At 44.5% G+C, this 18,420-nt stretch overlaps 1 protein-coding gene across 3 annotated transcripts in view; it reads right to left on the bottom strand.

The window, feature by feature from the left end:
- Window positions 1-129: 129 nt before the first annotated feature.
- Window positions 130-18,420, bottom strand: part of LIMA1 (LIM domain and actin binding 1) — a 19,988-nt gene continuing 1,697 nt past the window's right edge. Inside the window, exons 2-11 of one of the 3 annotated variants that reach the window (XM_031064521.1) lie at window positions 18,021-18,066; window positions 15,716-16,114; window positions 11,405-11,516; window positions 10,483-10,643; window positions 8,094-8,198; window positions 6,082-6,139; window positions 5,703-5,815; window positions 2,687-2,820; window positions 1,680-2,304; window positions 130-1,625 (exon numbers count right to left, since the gene is read on the bottom strand). In XM_031064521.1, coding sequence (XP_030920381.1) covers window positions 1,299-1,625; window positions 1,680-2,304; window positions 2,687-2,820; window positions 5,703-5,815; window positions 6,082-6,139; window positions 8,094-8,198; window positions 10,483-10,643; window positions 11,405-11,516; window positions 15,716-16,114; window positions 18,021-18,066 — 2,080 coding nt within the window. In that variant the 3' untranslated portion in view covers window positions 130-1,298. Of the gene's footprint in view, window positions 2,305-2,686; window positions 2,821-5,702; window positions 5,816-6,081; window positions 6,140-8,093; window positions 8,199-10,482; window positions 10,644-11,404; window positions 11,517-15,715; window positions 16,115-18,020; window positions 18,067-18,420 lie in introns of all 3 variants that reach the window. The other 2 variants (XM_014310867.2, XM_005430091.2) reach the window with 2 other exon arrangements.

Genomic DNA, 18,420 nt, shown 5'->3' with positions numbered 1-18,420 from the left:
CATTCCTGCCATGGGAGGGGAGGGAATGTGATGGGTCCCCTCTGACCCAAACCATTCCATGATTCCATGACAATTCTATGACCCTTTAAACACTGCCTCTTTGTGAAACAAGATGAATCCAGACTTCAGTTATAACGGAAATGACCGAAACTTTATTGAAGGTTTTGTCATTAGCAGAACTGTTAAGAAAGCAGAATATTTTACACCTCAAGAATCATTAAGATCTAATTCTCTTGAGAATACAGTACAAATAAAAGCTAATAATAAAAAAGGGCCTCCTCCTCCCCCCATTCAAGATTTTATTATTGTAAAATAAATGAAGTCAAGTTAAAAAATGTTCTGATCCTCAACACTGGCAATCGGAAAGTGTCACTGATTCCAGAAATTTTTGCAATGCAGCACAATTTCACAGCTGTAAGGAAAAGATTTATGGCAGCTTGATAAAAGTAAGATTTCAGAGTTGTCAAAAGGCTTTAAAAATCTTATCTGCAGTTTAAAATGATGATGAAGAACTCCAAGTAAAAAAAGAAATTACAACAAAACGAACAAAAAACTCCACTTCAAATGTGTGTGAAATGCAGAAGTAATGCCCTGCAGGCTGCTCCAAAGTGTTCATTTGTCTTTTGCAGAGACCTGGCAGCCAGCACAGCACCTGGGATAGCACTGAAATACACATGGTCCAGCAAGGGGCACCATTCCAGTTGTGCAGGGACTCCTCAACTGATCACAGGCAGGTTTGAGACAGAAATTCACATTGCACTCCGTTTAGGATGCTTTAGTTGTTGGACACTAAACACAGAGATGCTTTTATTATTAAAAAAAAAAGCCCAGTTGTGCCCTTTCCATGTATTAAAGTGCATTGAGTGACCATTTTAAAGCAGGCCAGAAAGTCCCTTTGAAGTTGGTCCCTAAGCACTGCAGTAGCATTTGGAGTGGTACGGCTGGTGTGTTCCAGAGGCCCTGTCCCACACCAGCACGGCAAGTACAGTGGAATTCCATAAGTTGTTAGTGAAATACCTATTGAAGCTCAAAGGGGTAAGACAGAGAACAGCTCTGTTCTCATGCTGAGGACAGACACTACCTGCTGAAGCCGTCCCACAGCCAGACACTTGTTCCATGCACCTAAAGAATTTGCAGGCTTCCAGAGTTTTCTAGCTGAGATAATTTGTATGTAGATTCCCTTAATGCTGATGTGCAGTGCAGCATCACTTCATCCAGGAGAGCTGTTTGTTAAAGCTAAAAGTATCCATTTCAAAAGGCCCAGCACCTTGCAGCAAGTTTTCTAGTAAAAGGCCAATTTATTCATCATCATCATCATCTTCATAGTAGCGATTCCTTTTGATCTGTTCTTCCACAGATAGATCTTCCATGTCTTCACCCTCCCAAAAACCAACGTCTTGGGATTTGCGATTCTGGTTTGGAGATGATTCCTTAGCGGTCACAACATTGGCTAAGCTGGAATGTTTAGGAGAATTTGGTTCAAGGAGTTCTTCCTTTGGAATTTCTGGCTCCTCTGTAGCGTGTTCTTCCTCATCTGTGTCTGCATTCATTTGGCCATTCTCTACAATGTTCTGCTCTGTTGTTCTGATACCAGACAATTCCCATTCTTCCTCCTCATTTTTCTCCCCGGAGTTCTGGATGTTCCTATGCTCAACCGTCTTTTCCTTTTGCTTTTTCTCTACAACAACCTCTCTCTCCAGTTCGTCACTCCTTTTCAACGTGTCTCTCTCTTCCTTGGAAGGAGATGGTGAATTCTCTGTTTTATGGCCTTTAACAGATACTGTTCTAAATGAGGCTGCGACTGTAAAGGGGCGACTTCGCTCCTTCAGCGAGGAAGATCTTCTTAACTTTTTGAGATCCAGATCCACATCCTCCTGCACATCGGGCTTGAAAATCTCTTCTTCTGGAGGCCACTTGGGTTTGAGTACTTTGATGCCCTCATCTAAGGCACTTCCTTGGATACTTTGGTCAGATGGAGGTGGCCAGGCAATCCTGAGCTTTTTTGTTTCTGCTGGTCTTTCTTCCCTTTCAGGCACAGCTGAAGCTTTTGCTTCCATACTTGCTGCCAGAACTCCAACTTTTGCAATCGGGGCATCCTCTACTCCTGGGCTTTGTGGAGTGTCTGGTGAATTCACACCATGGACGGTTTTCTCCGGGGATTCTTCACATTCGGTTTTACCTGCCCACAATTCCTTATGCTGCTTGTGTCCAAAGCCCTCATCGTAATTGCCTTTGGACTTGAAGAGCTGATTGAAGTGAGGCTTGCAGTAGATGTTCCCACGCAGAGAGGCGTACGTCCCGAGGCTGTTCAGGAAACACAGATCAAACGTTACAGCTCAGGGCCACCAACACCAGTGTCTGTTTCAGTTTTGTTACAGAAGAGATTCCATTTCAGTCTTCCACATGTTCAAAAAACAAGCTTACAGCCCTCGGGGCTTGTATGGCTCTTTCTAGGAATTCTTTACAAAGCTGGACATTCTATTTTTCCCCACATAAAATTACATTAAGAGTTTAAAAATGGCATCAAGTGCACCAGGCACTGGCACAAGTAGGCCTGTGTTACCTCTCCTACACAAATCAGTGGATTATGGTGACATCCAGCTCAGCTAGGCCTGAGCAGCACCTTCCTCAGCTGTGACAGGAAAATTCACTTCCCAGAGGGCAGCCAAGGGAGCAATGCACATACCTGAGTTTGCTGTTGCAATAGGAACAGCGGAAGCAGCTGATGTGAAACACCTGCTGGTTGGCAAAAAGCCTTTCCATGGGGTACACAGTCTTCTGACACCCAACACAGGTTTCCTTCATTGGCAACTGGAATTTCTATAGGGAAAAGAGAAAGTTTGTTAACTGGGAAACACATCAACCGCTGGGGACTTGGCGTGGGTTCATGCGCGGCTTCCTGAACTCTCAAGAACTGCAGAGTTCACTTTCTCTAATTACGGTGCAGCAGGGTCTGCTGGGCAGTAAGAGGCTACAACAGGCTCATGGGATTGCTGTGGCTTGACAGGGAATCAAGATTTCACCCCAGTGAATCCCACAGCTGAAGCATCACATGCTGAGCAATGGCTGGGAAAGAACAATGAGAGCACTAAAACTGAGCCTGTTCCTCAAAGCTGTGTCATCCTTTCCTGCAACCTGTTTTTATTGATAGGAGAATGATGAAGCATTCCAGTTAATTACAATCAGCATGAGACTTACCAAAATAATAAAAACAGTGCAAAAAAAAAAAAAATCTTGAAATGGTTTGGGTTGGAAAGGACCTTGAAGATCATCTAGTGCCAATCCCCTGCCATGGTCAGGGACACTGTCCACCAGAAGAGTTGAAATAGCCTCACAAGGTACAGGGTGGGAGAGGAAAGGAGGGAAACAGGCTGCCCAATGGTTTGAAATGTTCCATTTTTGTTAAATCTTTTCTCTCAAAGAGGAGGAAATAGTCTCAGCACCAATACAACAGCAGGAAACACTCCTGGCTTCACTTGTAAACAATTCCAGCTCTATCCCAAAGAAACTCCACTCAGGTTTCAGGACTCACAGCCCCCCAAACTTGCTCAAGATTCAAAGTGAGCAGAGATTTGAGGTTAAACAGCTAAAATTCTTATGTGCTTACTGAATTTCCTGAGGGTTTAGTGCAAGGATAAACTTGAGCACTGAGGAGTCGAGTGTCACTGCTGTGCAGCAACGATCACCGGTTTGTTTTCAGACAGCATCAAGGAAGCGAGAACACTGGCCATGAGAAAAGGTCAGTGGATGCCATTTACTTCTTGCAATCCATTAACACTGGCCAATGGGGAGGGCACTTTACAGGATAAATTAAATAACACAATATTGGCATTTTGAGGCTGCATGTTGATTACAAGTGATTTAGCAGCCCAGCCTCCACTCCAGGGTGTGCTCAGACATACTTATAAATGTGGCTTTTCCTTGGCAAAGAATTACCTGCTACAAACTTACAAAAAGATTTACGGAAAATCTGATGGCTAAAGAAAAAGCAGGAAGGTCACAGGAAGACATAATCACAGAAATTTATTTATAACAGTCTAGAAACAATGGTTAGGAATGAAAGTTCCAGCATGTAAGGGCAGATTGCTGAAGATGGAGCCAGCTCAAGTCACTTTGTCACAACCATAAAGTTTGCTGCCAATTTAATTCCATTTTAATATGTATTTCAGGGTTTCCAGGCATTGCTTGAAGTTAAAGTAGATTAAAGTTCTGATAAATAACAGCTTCCCTAACAAAATTTAGAATTCCTTTTGAAAAAGAATCCAGTTTCTAGGTGCTGTCAAAACTCTGCATCTTGAGTCACTAAATGAAATCTCAAAAAAAAAAAAAAAAGAGATTTACTGATGCAAACAAAAATCGAATCACCCCTGCTTGCCACATGGAGCAAGGCAGTAAAAATTTGCTTGCCCATCAAAACATTTTCTCCCTAAAGCTCAGTTTTGCACGGTGACACAACAGTGCTGGCACATGCTTCTGCAATCACATCCTCATCCAAGGAGAGGGACTTACTTGCATACAATGAGCCCTATGTCTGTGGAGAGGCGTTTTGGGCTGTGAAGAGACAGAAATTCCTTTCCAGGATACTACAAATAGGAGCTACAGGAGGAAGATGAGGCCCAAGAAGATAAAAAGGACTTGAGAGAAAGCTGAGAGTTGAGCTCACATTAGGAGGGAAGCAGAAGGCAGGAGGAGAGGTTAGGAACCAAGAACAGGAGACAGAAGCTGGAAGAGACAAATAGGAACCTTGCATGAATAAACAGAAGCTTCTATCTCACACAGTGCAGCATCTAAAGCAGAACTGGGCAAAAGGCTAAAATGGTTTTGATAATATCAAGAGAAAGCAGAGAGCACTAGGACATGCAGCTTTTGTGTCACAGACTAGGATCATACAACTCTCAGTGGCAGCTCAAATTTCCCATATTGGCATTCCTCCCTTGCACACTGGGAAGCCAGATCTCCCCAGTCTCTGAGTCCAGGGCTGTTCCTCCCAAAGATGGGGAAAACAACAAAAGCCCAGTTGTTTCCTTAGGAGGGAGCCAGGAAGTGTGTGGCAGCCTAGGGAATCAGCATCCCAACCCCAGACAACACATGTGATAGGCAAATACAGCCTGACCAAAATGTCCAGTGCTGCCATTTGTTATCTAATCAGATTAGCAAATACATCCCTGAACCAAAGTTCTCCATCTGCTTTATCACTCCCTAAGGAAACTGTAACATCAAAGTCTCATTACTCAGAAAGCCAAACCTAATTTTTATAGAGTCAGGCACTACAGTTCCCTCACTATACAGTTACTACCAGTTGCAGTTACCTTGGGAACAGCTGGAAGAAGAGCAAAGCCAAGTCCCAGCTTGCTAAAGGCTCTGAAGATCAGTACCAGAACCTCAGGGCCCATCTCCAGGAGCACAGACAAGCCCTGAGACCATCCCCTGCCCGAGCCCCTCTGCCACACTGAACTGTCACAGGGGTGTAACAGAGACAAGCAAATCCCACCCAGTCTCTGGAAAAACCCTGACTGCTTTGAGGTGCTTTTCCACCCTGAATTAAAGTGCCCTCCCAGTCACACTCTGGTGAGGAAGGAGCAGGTATTGATCCAGTTACTGCCAGACCTTCATGCTTAAGCACATTGAGGCTTTTCAGTATTAAACAGGGCTGTCAGTTGGTTTTAACCTTCACCAGGTTTGAGGCTGAAGAGCTGCATTACCTTCACAGCTTTTGGAGGAGAGGCCTCTGTCTGCCCAGCTGCTTTAGCACCAAGGTTCTGCTGCTTTGAGCTGACAGGTTTCTGAGCTTCTGCCTCGCTCTCCGACTGTCCAGCTGAGGGAGAAAAGGCAATTACAATGGCTTTAAACTCTGGGCAGCTTATGCTCACCAGACCCATCAGAATCTCAGTTCCAGTTAAATGGTGAGGGAGCTACACTTAAAAGTGTTCAATCAGGGCAAAAGGAGTTATAATGGCTTAAAATCACAGCTGCAAATGAACTTCTAAACATGAAAGACATTCTTAAAAAGTCTGTGCTAGGCACAGGACAGATTTTAAGTACAAGAGAGTTTTTATTAATTAATCATTTGATAGGGCTCACCATGGCCATCCTCCAGCAGACCAGAGTGCAAAGACAAGCTGTTCTCACCTACAGAAACCTGCAAGAGAAAATGAGACAATGAGAACCTCTGACCTTCTGAGATGTGAACAGTCATGGCCCCAGGAAGGCACCAGGCAGTTTGAGCACTGAGACAGGGAGAGACCTGAGGAGCTCAGGAAAGAAGTTGTTTTGAGGCACAGAAGGGTCCAGCTGAGTGTCAAGAGAGTCTTTGCTACAAGGCAGACATCCTCACAGGCTTCACACATACAAACATCAGATTTCTGTTTCCTTGTACACCTTTATTAACCCTCAGAAATCTTGGTTGATTTGCTGAGGTTCCTCCCAGCTTTTCTCACTTACAAATCCTTTCACCCCAAGCAGCATATTTACTGGAAATCTCATGGTTCCCTCCAACATTTGACCAATCTCTGACATTCAGCAGAGACTGTGCTCTTGGGGGGAAGAAAAAAGAACAAAATTAAAAAGAACACCTGAATTTAAAAAAAAGCTTTTGTTGAACCATAAGCCTGTTCCAAGGCCAGATCTTCCTTGTTTATCCTCTTTCAGAAACAAATTCGTAATTTTACAAATAATTTAAAAACTAGAGGAATTGGATCTAAACCAGTTTCAAATACTACACAGAATCATAGCATTGTTTAGTATGGAAAAGACCTTTAAGATCATCAAATGCAACCATGAACAAAACCTGCTACAGCTAAAGCTCTTGATGTATAACTCTTTATTAAACTTGGCACTATTGCTATTAAATCAAATAGTTTTAAGTAGCTACACTGAGGAACTAAAGTACTGTAACAAGATTAACTGCAAATCATCACTAATTCACCTTAATGATTGAAAAGTCCATTGCAAGCAACTGAAATTTGTAAATTAAGGAGGTAATGAGGAGTTACGTGTATGAAATCCTCCGGTCTGCTGAAAGCAGAACTGTACCCCTGTGTCCTGGGCAGAGCATGAACGTGTTCTGAGGCTGCTGAAGTCACACACGTCTGGCTACGGAATGTGCCACGGGTGCAGTGTGAAAAATGACAGAGTGAAGTGTCTTTTGTTTCCTTTTTGCCAGAGGATTCCCATTTCTGACACTAACGACAGGCAGTTTTAATTAGGCTCATTTCCAAGTTCACCACGTCCCTTCCAAAGGACAATCCTGGCTCCCAAACAATGCTCTATTCAGGTTCTCATTGCACCTGCACACCTCAACAAGTAACTCTGCAATTACAGCTGAATACAAGAAATTTTATTCAAATCTTCCATTCACAACTGGGAGATATTCTGATTTAACAGGTGCTCTTTTAATTAACTCACCTTGGAGCAGGAAGCAGCCTCAACCAGTCAGACACGAAGCTGCTCAGCTGTCTCTGAGGAACAGCTGAAAGCAAAGATTTGGCCCCTTGCCCAAGGAAGGCTGAAAAGCTCTAAAAGCCCTCCTGGCATTAAGCTGCCACGTGTTCAGCCTGGATGGAATACACAGTACCCCAATTATTATTCAGCTACTTTTATCCCGTCTGCTGTCCCCAGTTCAGGGAACAAATGCTCAAGTCCAGTTTACAGAGTCTCAATTTATAGCTGGAGCTCAAAACCAGGAACCAGCCCAAACTGCCATTCTCAGTTACCCTAAAATTTAGCTACTACATGCAGAAGAAACAGTGACAAACTCCTTTGACTTGGGTCATACAAAGCTGCTCATGGGTTTTTTTTTTTAATTGGTGGGGATTTTTTAGTTTATAAAAAATCCACCATCGAAAAAAACTACCAAGACAGAAAAACTCTCCCAGAAAACTTCTCTCTAGACATTCTCTTCCACAGACACTTAGAAAGAGTCTAAAAAGAACAACTTAAACAGGAATTTTGCAGCATGTAACTAATCTGCATCAGCTGCTCACGTTCAATTCCCAGATGGCATGTGGAACATGGAACCAGTCTATCAGCTGTGCTTCTACAGCCAGTTCCACTTAAAATGAAGCCTTTGATCTCCACCAGCACAGACATCTTACCTTCTCCCCATCCTGACAGGAACTGGAGTCCTCAATTGGTGCCATATTCTCCTTCTGCCCAGATTTGTAATTCTTGAGTTCACTCTCACTGGATTGAATCTCACTCTATAGGACAAAGCACTGGAAAAGTGACAGGTTCTTTTCCCCTAAGAAAATACTTGCTTTCTATCTTTCTTGAAATGTTTTTAGAACTGTTTTTCTAATATGTGGAGTGATAATTGAAGGAGGGGCCATAAGACTGTACAGACACTTGTTAAGTGACATATTCTAGTAAGGGAACAGGATTAGGCTGTAGGATTTGACTGTGCTCTAAGGAGGTAGTGCCAGTGTTTTCCTGAGCAACCCTTTCCTTCCAAATTCCTGTTTAAAATCAACTCCTCAGTATTCCCTGCTCAATGCACATCTTCCTTTTCAAGAAAGGTAAACTTTTCACTTGGAATGACAAGTATTTCCATACAAGCACTGCCTAAAGTACAGAGTAATTGCTAAATACAGTATAACATAAAAGCAAATCCCACATTTGCTTCAATTCTAGTCAAAACCCTGACTCTGTTTTCCTGAGATTTTTGTTCTTGATAGACTGACTGAAGACTTTCACAGAAGGATCTTTCAGACTTTAAAGCCAATAAAATCCAGTGAAACCTCGTGTTTCTTTCATTGCCCCAGGACACAAGATCATTGGAAGCCTCGTGCTTTTCACAAGGCATCTTCTCTGTGACATGAAAGAGGAAGAGCCACATGCCAGCACCAGCATCTTCCTGCACTAGGAAACAAATCTCCACAAAGCCAACCACATCCAAGAGATTTGTACCAAATGTTGGAATTTTAATGCTTAGATCTCTGTATCTGCTGTCCAGCACCTTTCCCTCCCCTTCCAACACACAGAACTGATTGTTCCTCATCCCTACTCAAACCAAGTGTCCATCAGATTTAATCCAGGCCTTATTACACCACAATGCCCTAAAATAGTTGTTCCCAAGAGAGATTCTGGCTTTCCTTTGTAGCCCAGGTGTGAGAAGGGCAGCACAAACACTACACTTCCATAGCAAAAAAGCCCTGGTTGCTCTGCCAGCAGGGAAGGAGAAGATACCAAGGTTAGGGCTGCTGTTGGCACAGTGGCACTGCAAACACTGAACTCAGGAATCCCTGTCTGCTCCATCTCACTGCCCTCGTCCACATGCCAGGTCAAATTGGGAAGAGGTTATCCCCAAATGGAGCATCCTGAGAGCATCAGGCTGGACTGACACTAAACCAAGAGCATTGGGGGCTGCAAGCAGGAGCCTCTGGAGAAATGGCCAATCTCTTGCCATCGGGACAGAATTTAGTTACTCAGCCACCACTCTGAATCCCAAACTGGAAAAGGCATCAGGAAATGAGCCCAGGCAAGGCACAGGAGGCAGAAATGGGCAATTAGGTTAATCAGATTTGTTGCAGTGGCTGCAAGGGCTTCCCATTCATGCAGGGAAGGTTTTACTGACCCTTCTCCCGCAACTGGGGAATCTGACCCATGTGCAGATGAAACTCAGGAATCATTCGAGCTCAGAAGAAGCCCTTGGTTCTCCACAGAGACTCCTGGAAAGGAGGCTCTCCTCTGAGGCAGAACCAGCACTTCAGGCTCTCATTTCCAGGGCAAGTTTCCCAACTTAAAAAGGCCTTTTCTCTTCAAATCTATTGCTCTGGTTAATAAAGGTAATACTTGAGCAACCTAAGTTCCCATCATTCAGCAAAACTATCAGAAACTTCCAGCAAATGTACCTAAGCAGTTTTTAACAAATGCTGAGATTCCTGAAACCTCCTCAGCTGTAACACTTCATTAATTGTTCAGCTCCTGGTCAAATATTTGCAAAACAGGCAGAGGTACATTCACTGCAAGAGTCTAATTAGATTCAGAGAGTGGTGAGAAATCCTGAAGGGAGGTAAAAAGTGAGGAAAACTGACTGGAGATCCCAAAGCTGCAGGCCAAGAGATCCAAGTTCTGAGCACTGTGTGACACAAAGTGACTTCATCTCACCGTGCCTCAGTTTCCCACAGCTTAGAGCTGCTGGACCACATAGAATTGAGTTTTCTTTTTTAAACAAAAACAATAAACATGTAGAGAGCTACAGACACTCAAAGTAAAAGAATGTCAACTATGCTTCAGAAGGACCTCAGTCAGGGTGCCACCAATTAATTCCTTGGAAAATTTTCAGCATTATTCCAGGAAGATGCAAATATACTTATTTCTTCCTGCAGTATGTAGAGGCAACTCTTCATCAGAAATTACTCCTATGGGCAGAGAGTTATTTTTCAAAGAGAATGGCAATACCCTCAAGCAGCCTGGTTTCCTTAAGAGTTTCTTTCCAGTCTCAGGCTGGGACAAAAATTCATTTCCACACAAACCAAGACTTACCATGGGAATGATGCCCGAGGAACTGCCCTGCTTGGACACAGCTGCCTGGTACTTGGCCAGCCTGTCCTTTATTGATGTCTCTGATAAACGGGGCATGTCCAGGTTCTTCCTGGTCTCTGCCTTGTCTGGGCTAAGTCCTGAACTGGTCTCTACAAGATACCCTGGTAAAAAAAAAACCAAACATGAGTAACAGATAACTCTCAGAACTCTCACTAAGATCCTTTTTGGGGAGAATAAACACATTGTCCTTCTCTCCAGGATCATTCCAGTGAGGACATAATGTGTATCACTAAGGAGTGAGACCCAAGGAACAGCTGCAGCTGTGCCAGCCATTGGTGGAAACTCCAAAAGATTGCAAATGGTTTGCTAGAAAAAGGTCTCCAAACAGATAAAAATACATACTTTTGTTTAAATCAAAGCTCACAGTAGCTCCCTGTGTCTGGTCAGGATAGGAGCGATGAGGATTGAAGCAAGGAGGCAGAAGGAACATTGACTGTCTGTTCACTGCTTCCTAAATTACCTTGACTATTAAAAGTAGTTCTAGGATAGAGACACAGGAAAGAATGGGCTGTATTCCTTCATTTGTTGGTTATTCCCTGTGCCTTGGTTTCCCATGCTTAAGAGTGGAATGGTTTAAAAATCCCAGCAAGGCTTCACTAATTAAATGGGATGCTGATGGACTTCCTTCCATTTTGGAAAGGCAAAAGTTATTCCATAGAACCCTTGAGATTGGAAAAGCCCTCCAAGACCAGTGAGTCCAACCTCCACCTGATCCCCACCTTGTCCCCCAGACCAGAGCACTGAGCACCAGATCCACCTGTTCCTTGGACACCTCCAGGGAAATTTCTCTTGTATAAAGTAGATTTATCTGTTAAACAGAACCCAAACCAAGCCACCCAACCCCCCCACGAGGTTTCCTGACCTGCTGTGCTGTGGCTCCTCTCTCCTTGGGCAGCGTCGCAGTCCTCCAGGGAGAGGCTGTTCTCCGAAATCCTCCTGCCCGCGCCCGCCCTGCGCGGCTCCCGGGGGCCCTGCTGGGGACAGACCCACCCATCAGCGCCTGGACACGCAGGGATTGCTCTGGGTAATCCCTTAAGAGGCACAGGTGTCACTAGCAAATCTGCTTTACTGCAATAAACAGGTCTAGCAGGTAACATCTTATTTAACCAATATAAAGTTTGATCACAGAGTACCTGACCCACTGTCACCTGGGAGACACTTTCTTGAAGAGGTCAGTCAGTGCCCTTTGGAAGTTCTCTTGGTTTAAAAGGACCACAAAGATCAGATTTTTAGGTCATTCCCACTACAGATACAAAACTTCAGTCTAGATTTTTGCATTTCCTGCGATTTCTGTTGAAGCCAATAGTCACAGTCATTGTATGAAGATTTAAAATCAGAAAAAGGATGCAAGGAACAACTTATCCAAAATCTGCATTCATTTTCAGCCACAGAAAAAGGAATTAATAGTATTGTAATAAAAGTTATCTAGAGTTATTTGTTTTGATTTGGATAGTTCATGCATTCGGTACCAAATAATTCCCTAATTACATCTGATAAGGCTGAAGCTTAAGCAGGAGTGTTAGAGATAAATATTCTCAGATCTCTAGGATAATCACTCTCTGCTGCAGAGCTGCACAGGGTGTCCTGGTAGCACCACACAGATGCTCTGGCTGCCTCAATCAGATTTTATTCTTATTTATCTCAACAAAAGAAAGCACAAAAAGAAATTTCCACAGCTATGATAAAAGCTGTTGAGCACAGTTAAACTGGACTCCATTACAGGAGGATGCATTCACAGCTGAAAGTCAGCCTATAAAATCCTAGAAGGTGCTGGACGACCTTTGTTCTCTCTGGGAAGAGTTAAATCACAGTTGTAAATTCAGACTGAGGCTAATGTAGAGAAAAAGGCAGGTTTGGCAAGATGCTCCAACCACACATTCCCCCTCAGTTCCAAAGACTTTCTTATTTGCCGGTCACCAAACTGAAGGAAATTCCAAAGTTTTATTTTTGCAGAACTGCAGTGTAAGATAATCACTATGAAAAATCAGGCTGCTTTCCATACAAACAGCAACTTCACCAGGAAAGGAAAATGCAGCTGGAAAACCTCATTTTCCATTAGCACGGGAAATAGTTTCTATTTCTGTGGTTTCAGACTTTGGTAACTTTTCTTACTGGAAAAGAGCTTTAGCTCTGACAAGTCTTGTGCTCACCAATAGGCTCAGGTCTGCGAGTGCCTGCACACTTATAAAGACTTGCAGGTCCCTCATTCCATGAAAACTATTCTTAGATTATTATTCAGTCAATGTCCCCTTTAACATCACCCCTAGCCCACCAGTCTGGGGTTCTTGCAGCTCAGAAATTTGGGGTCCAAAGGGTCCATCAGGAAAAGTTCAAATCAGCAGAAGCAGATAAAGTGCTCCAATCCACAACTGCAGAGCTCTGCCTGCTCCTCCTCCTGCCCTTTGCCACCTCACATCTGCAGGTGTTACAACTTCACCTGAAGAGCTTTTCTGTGGGTGAGCTGCAGAACACAAGAGTTAAAATCCCAACAACCAGAATGCAAAAGCTTTACAGGTCAGGGATATTTCAATGAGCCTACAAATATTCAGTAAATCTATAAATATCCTACAAATATGTGTCAGTTTTATATCGACGGTTTTATCTTGGGGAAAAAAATAAAGACTAAAAGGAAAAGAAATGTTTAACAGAGAAGATAAGGGACTTTTCACATTACAACTGATGGACTGACCAACTGCAGGGAATCAGCAGGATCATGGCTCATGGAAGGTAACTCCTCTCACATGGAGGAAGCCCCCTTAGGGATTTGTCACTCTGCAGCTGGGCCAAAATTCCCAGGGCACAGCTTCTCCTTTGGAAAGGAGACAAAGTATTCCTGGTGTGTGGAAAGCCCCAAGTTCTCAGACCTGGGCAAGTACAGAAGCACTGTGAGCACAGGTAAAGCTTCGCCTGGGGCACAGAGTTGGGCAAAAACCCAAATCAAAGTTACACCTATTTCATTACAAACCCAAATCAAAGTTACACCTATTTCATTACAAACCACCTGTGCCAGACATGACCCTGCCACGAGGTCACCTACACACCACAGCCAGGTTTTGCCTTTAAGGAAAAACACAATCCAGCCCGGAGACAACTTTTTCAGAAATTGCAGATCTGATCCTCCTCCCCCCTGGGTGTGCTTTCACTATCACTTACAGGAAGAATCCTTTGAACATCAGGTCTTTTATCAGTTCCAGTCTTTGCTTAGTGCTGAACCAATCCAGGCTGCCTGCCTGCCCCTAATGGGATTAGAGCAGTTTGTTTCCATGAAAATGCAATAAAAGATCTGCCTCCTATCTATTGCTAAGACAGAGCAAGATCTGAGTGAATGAATGAATAAATGATGAGATTTTACTTATAATCCTGAAAATGAGAGCAGGTTTGTTTAAAGGGGGAGATGGAATCAGGAAATCCAGGCTCTGACCTGGATCCCTGCCCCAGCTCTGCCCAGCAACCATGGAAGTTGATTTATCAGCACTGCCACGAGCCTCCAGCCGTGGTGCTGCTTAGTTCACACACAGGTTTTGCCAGCAAAGCTCTGACAGCACCAAGGCATCAAGTCTTCAGTAAAGTCCAAGGAAAACTGCCATCTCTCAGCTGAATTTACAGTTGGACTTAATGACAGAAAGGAATTTTCCACCAAAACGGTTCCATGAAGTCTCACTCAGGAAAAAGCACAGGAAATAAATGGGAGAGGCAACTGCAGAGCTGCAGTGCTGTTGTGGCTCCCACCTCACTGAGCCACACCTGGGTCCCCAGAGCACCCAGCTCCCTTCTCTGCATCGACCCAATCCTCCCATCACAGATCAATTCCCAGAACGAGGAATGGAATTCCAAACACGCCCCCTCTCCCCCACACCTGAACTTCAGAACACTCATTTTCCCTTCTACTGTAACAGATTAACTTGGAATAGGGATTTTGAACCGAACCTGAGCAGTTCTGTGCCTCCTGCATGATGTTTACTGGCTCCAGTTGGTTTTCAACAGCGTTTGAATTGCTAAACTTGACAAACTATCAGTTTCAGATTCACTCAGCTCCAAAACAATTTATTCCCCAGGCTGAGATAAAGTTACTCGAAGCCCATCTGCAGAATTCCTGGGGAATTCCGAGTGATTAATCCTGCAGCAAGAGTTCAGGGAAGGTCTGTCATGGGCAGCTCTCATACCATGACAAAGACTCCAAAAATGCAAGTTGTGAAATGACTTCACACAGACCCAAAATTCCCTTTAACACCGAGCTGCTCCTCTGAGCCCTAAATTGTTACATTTGAAACAACTTTTATCCAAAATATGTTTGCTTTAGTCAATATTTCAAGAAAACCAATCTCAGTAAAACAAAGCCAGGAGGAGAGGAAACTATGAGAAAACTGGAAAATCCACCAGCATCGAGGCCTCGGGACTGTGTTGCAAGTCCCCAGCATATGCAACTCATTTTGGAGTTAAGCAATTCCCCCCGGGACACGCCGGCTGCAGTCCACATGCGGGATCAGATTTCATGAGCAGTTGGAAGAAAAATGCGAGCCCTGAGCATTTGCAAGTCAAAACTAGTGAGGGCAGGAGCTGCTCTGGCCATCTCGGCTTCGTTTTCCCTCAGTGAGATTTTTTTTTCGATAAGAAACATTTTGTAAAACACACAGATGAGGGAAGAGCAAGGGAAGGATGGGAGTATTTCACTATGTGTGTGTGTGTGTTTGTGCAACTCATACTGATACAGATATCAAAAACTCTCACTTGTTAGTGCTTTATCTCGACTGCAACAGTCCTGATTGCTGAGCCAAAACTCCCTTACTTTTCATATATTAAAAAATACATAAATACCTACATATGCATTTTACACAATTCACATTTGCATACCTCATTGCAATCTTCACACAAGACACAAACAATCCCTACTTTACAAACTTTAGTAAATTCCATACTTATTTTCCCCTCTTCCACTGAACTCTATCAAAGCAAATTCACTTTACTCCAACGAGCAATCACGAGCTGCCACAACTCCGAGCACCACGCACATGGCTCGAGTAAGTTACTAACAGCACGATGTTCTGTTTTCACTAAAACAATGAACACAATATTTGCAGAGTCAATAGCTGGAGCCACTCCCTCCCGGGATTTTCCTGATGCCGCGGAGGCAGCAGCTTTAGTTTCTCCGAGATTGGGAGGGACAGATCCTTACCTTGGGCTGAGGCGCTTCACCCTTCTCGAACATCATCTTCAGCTTGCTCAGGGGCACGTTGTACTTCTCGATCCTCCCCGGAGACTCCGACCTCTCGCTGCCTTCGGGCTTTTCCATTTCACGGGGCTCTCTCGCACAGTTTTCCATGGTGGCACCCTCGCGGGAGCGGCTGCGGGGCTCTGCGCTGTCACCAGCGGGGCACTGCGGCCGGCCAGGGGCAGCTCCGGCCCCCGGGGATGGAGAAGGGGCGCGCCCGGTCCCGACCTTGTGCCTCACCTCAGCGCCGCTGCCCCGGACCGCTTCCTTCCCCGACTCCGCTCCCGGCACCGGATTCTCCCACTTCTTCTTCAGCACGCTCAGATTCCCCCTCGTCAAGTGAGCGGGCAGGTTTTCTGTGTTCTGCAAAGAACAAGGAGTTAACTGCAGCTCTCCGAAGCACTTCCTTTCCATGCAGGAGGAAGCTCAGCACCGATCCCTGCTCCCGGCCAGCTGTGAATAGTTACAGCTGTGCCACATGGAGAAAGCATCCAGGATAGGGAAGGAAGGAGGGGGGAGAAGAGAAAAGTCAGGAGTAAGGCAGGAAGTGAGCAAACAGGAATGGCCTTATAAGGCAAAAGGGAGTCAAACCCCAGGAGTTAAATGCCACACAAAAGACCTGAATCCACATATGAAGGAAATGGGACTCAAATCCACACAAGGAGGGTCTCCAGTCCCAGAACAAGGAAACGGGAGCACAAGAGCCATAGGAGATGGCTGGTGTGCCAAATGCTGCAGTGTCTTCAGAAGACAACACTACTAGACCTTACAAAAGCTACAAATTAGCTCTCAGAAACCGCTAAATCCTTGGAGTTACCTGTTTCTGCAACACTTCAGTTCCCAGAGACCTGCCCAGGATTTTACACCACACACCCAAAGCTCAAGCCAAGCACCCACAACAAGCATCCCTCTGCTCCAGTTTAAAAATAACCAGTAACTCGCTGGGATTTTTGTTCTATTTCACTCAACCCATTGAAAGCACCACTGGGGACACACACACACGAGTCACTGGCACTGCCTCACCCCCAGGGGAACACCCGGAGCAGCATCACCTCCCATCCAGCTGCTCCCAGCAGTTCCCTCTCCCCAGAGCAACAGCCCAGCCCGTGTTTGAGCCATTCCAACCCAATACCTGCCACCATTGCATGTTTCCTGTCTCTCCCTTACGGAGACCACTCCAAACTCATTGCAAGTGGAGCAGGGCTGCCAGGCTTACAGGAATTAACCAGCATTAGTGGCTATATTGGGATTTAAGTCTCTCACCCTATTACTCTTCTGGTCGCATTTTGAACGCTGCTTTGCAAATTGACTTGAATCCACTTACACTTCAAAAAAATCAGTGTGTTTGCTGACTGTATTGAAGAGAAAGTATTAAAATTGTAAAGGAAGTGTTGTAATGGAACAGAAATATTGAGAATTATGTGACAGGTTTCTGTGGGAACACCTCCGAATCCAGCACGCTTCCTAACACAAGTCCCTCCTGCTTGAGATTTGCCTGTTCCCTGATCACAGGAAGATTGACAGACACAAGCACAAGCACTGAAGAAAATTTAAGACTGAAAAGTAAAATTTAGAATGCTTATTTTATCCCACCTACATCCCAAACAGCAGCTCCCCAAGCATTAGAGAAATCAAGGCAGCAACTCTCCTAAAGATCCTGAAAATACTGGCAGTGCTTTAAAACACAAATTACCCCGAGGACCAGGACAAAGCCCTGCAACCTTTGTCAGCCAAGGTTCCCTGACCTCTGAACACCTGAATGCAATGGAGGTTACAGGAAGGAATGTGGGGCTGTAACAGAGCCAAAAAGGTTGGTGCTGCCTCATCCAGGGGCATTTGCAGCCCTGGGAGTCCCTTCAGAGAAGATCCTACAGTTCTCAAAGACACATGTTGGATTTCAGGGAGGTTTGGAGGCTCCTTTCAAGCACTTTTAAATTTAGTTAAGAAAGGAAGAGGCACCACACAAGTGCCTCCAGCTAAGAACAGGAGGTGGGTATTCCTGGCTTGTGGTTAACTCATTTTGCCTTTTGCTTAGGAGAGAACTGGTGATTCAACACAGCTTTGGGCAAGAAACTTCATTTCCTTTCCTCCACGCTGGGAAAAAGCATGGAGCAAGAAGCAAAAGCAAAGCCTATGTCTGAGCCAGGTTTTCTGTAGGACACACAGCAGCAATTTTGATATTCCAAAAATCAGTTGTCACAGCAATATTAATGCAGGTGATCCATCCTGATTTCAGGCTGTGCTTATTCACAAGGATACAAACACTTACACTTCTCTTCTTCTCAGCAGTGGCTTCTTCAGCAGCTTTCTGATACCTTTGAGAGAGTGAAAAACAAACAAAACCCAAGTTTTAACCAGAATACTGAATGCTCCTAAAGACAGCTGAGATTTTTCTTCCCCCACCCCCCGGATGAACTAAAACGAGAGGCTGGACAAACAGCAGCAAATAACACAAAGCCAAGTGACAGACACATTTTCAGTCATCCAGTTTACAATAATAACACCCATTAATACTTTTCATTCCCTAAGCACTCTGATTCCCAAATAGAGACAGTTTACCTTGGAATAGCTGCATTGTTTCCGCCACCCAGCTGTCTGCTGTGCCCCCTTGCAGGAATAATTCAGCTCTTTATATAGCAGCTGCTGAAACAGAACAAATTCCAGCTTGG

This window comes from Geospiza fortis, unplaced genomic scaffold (assembly GCF_000277835.1).
Source record: "Geospiza fortis unplaced genomic scaffold, GeoFor_1.0 scaffold676, whole genome shotgun sequence".
In the NCBI taxonomy this organism is placed as follows: domain Eukaryota; kingdom Metazoa; phylum Chordata; class Aves; order Passeriformes; family Thraupidae; genus Geospiza; species Geospiza fortis.
Note: the sequence above shows the minus strand (reverse complement) of the source record. Positions and strands in the feature narration are given on the sequence as shown.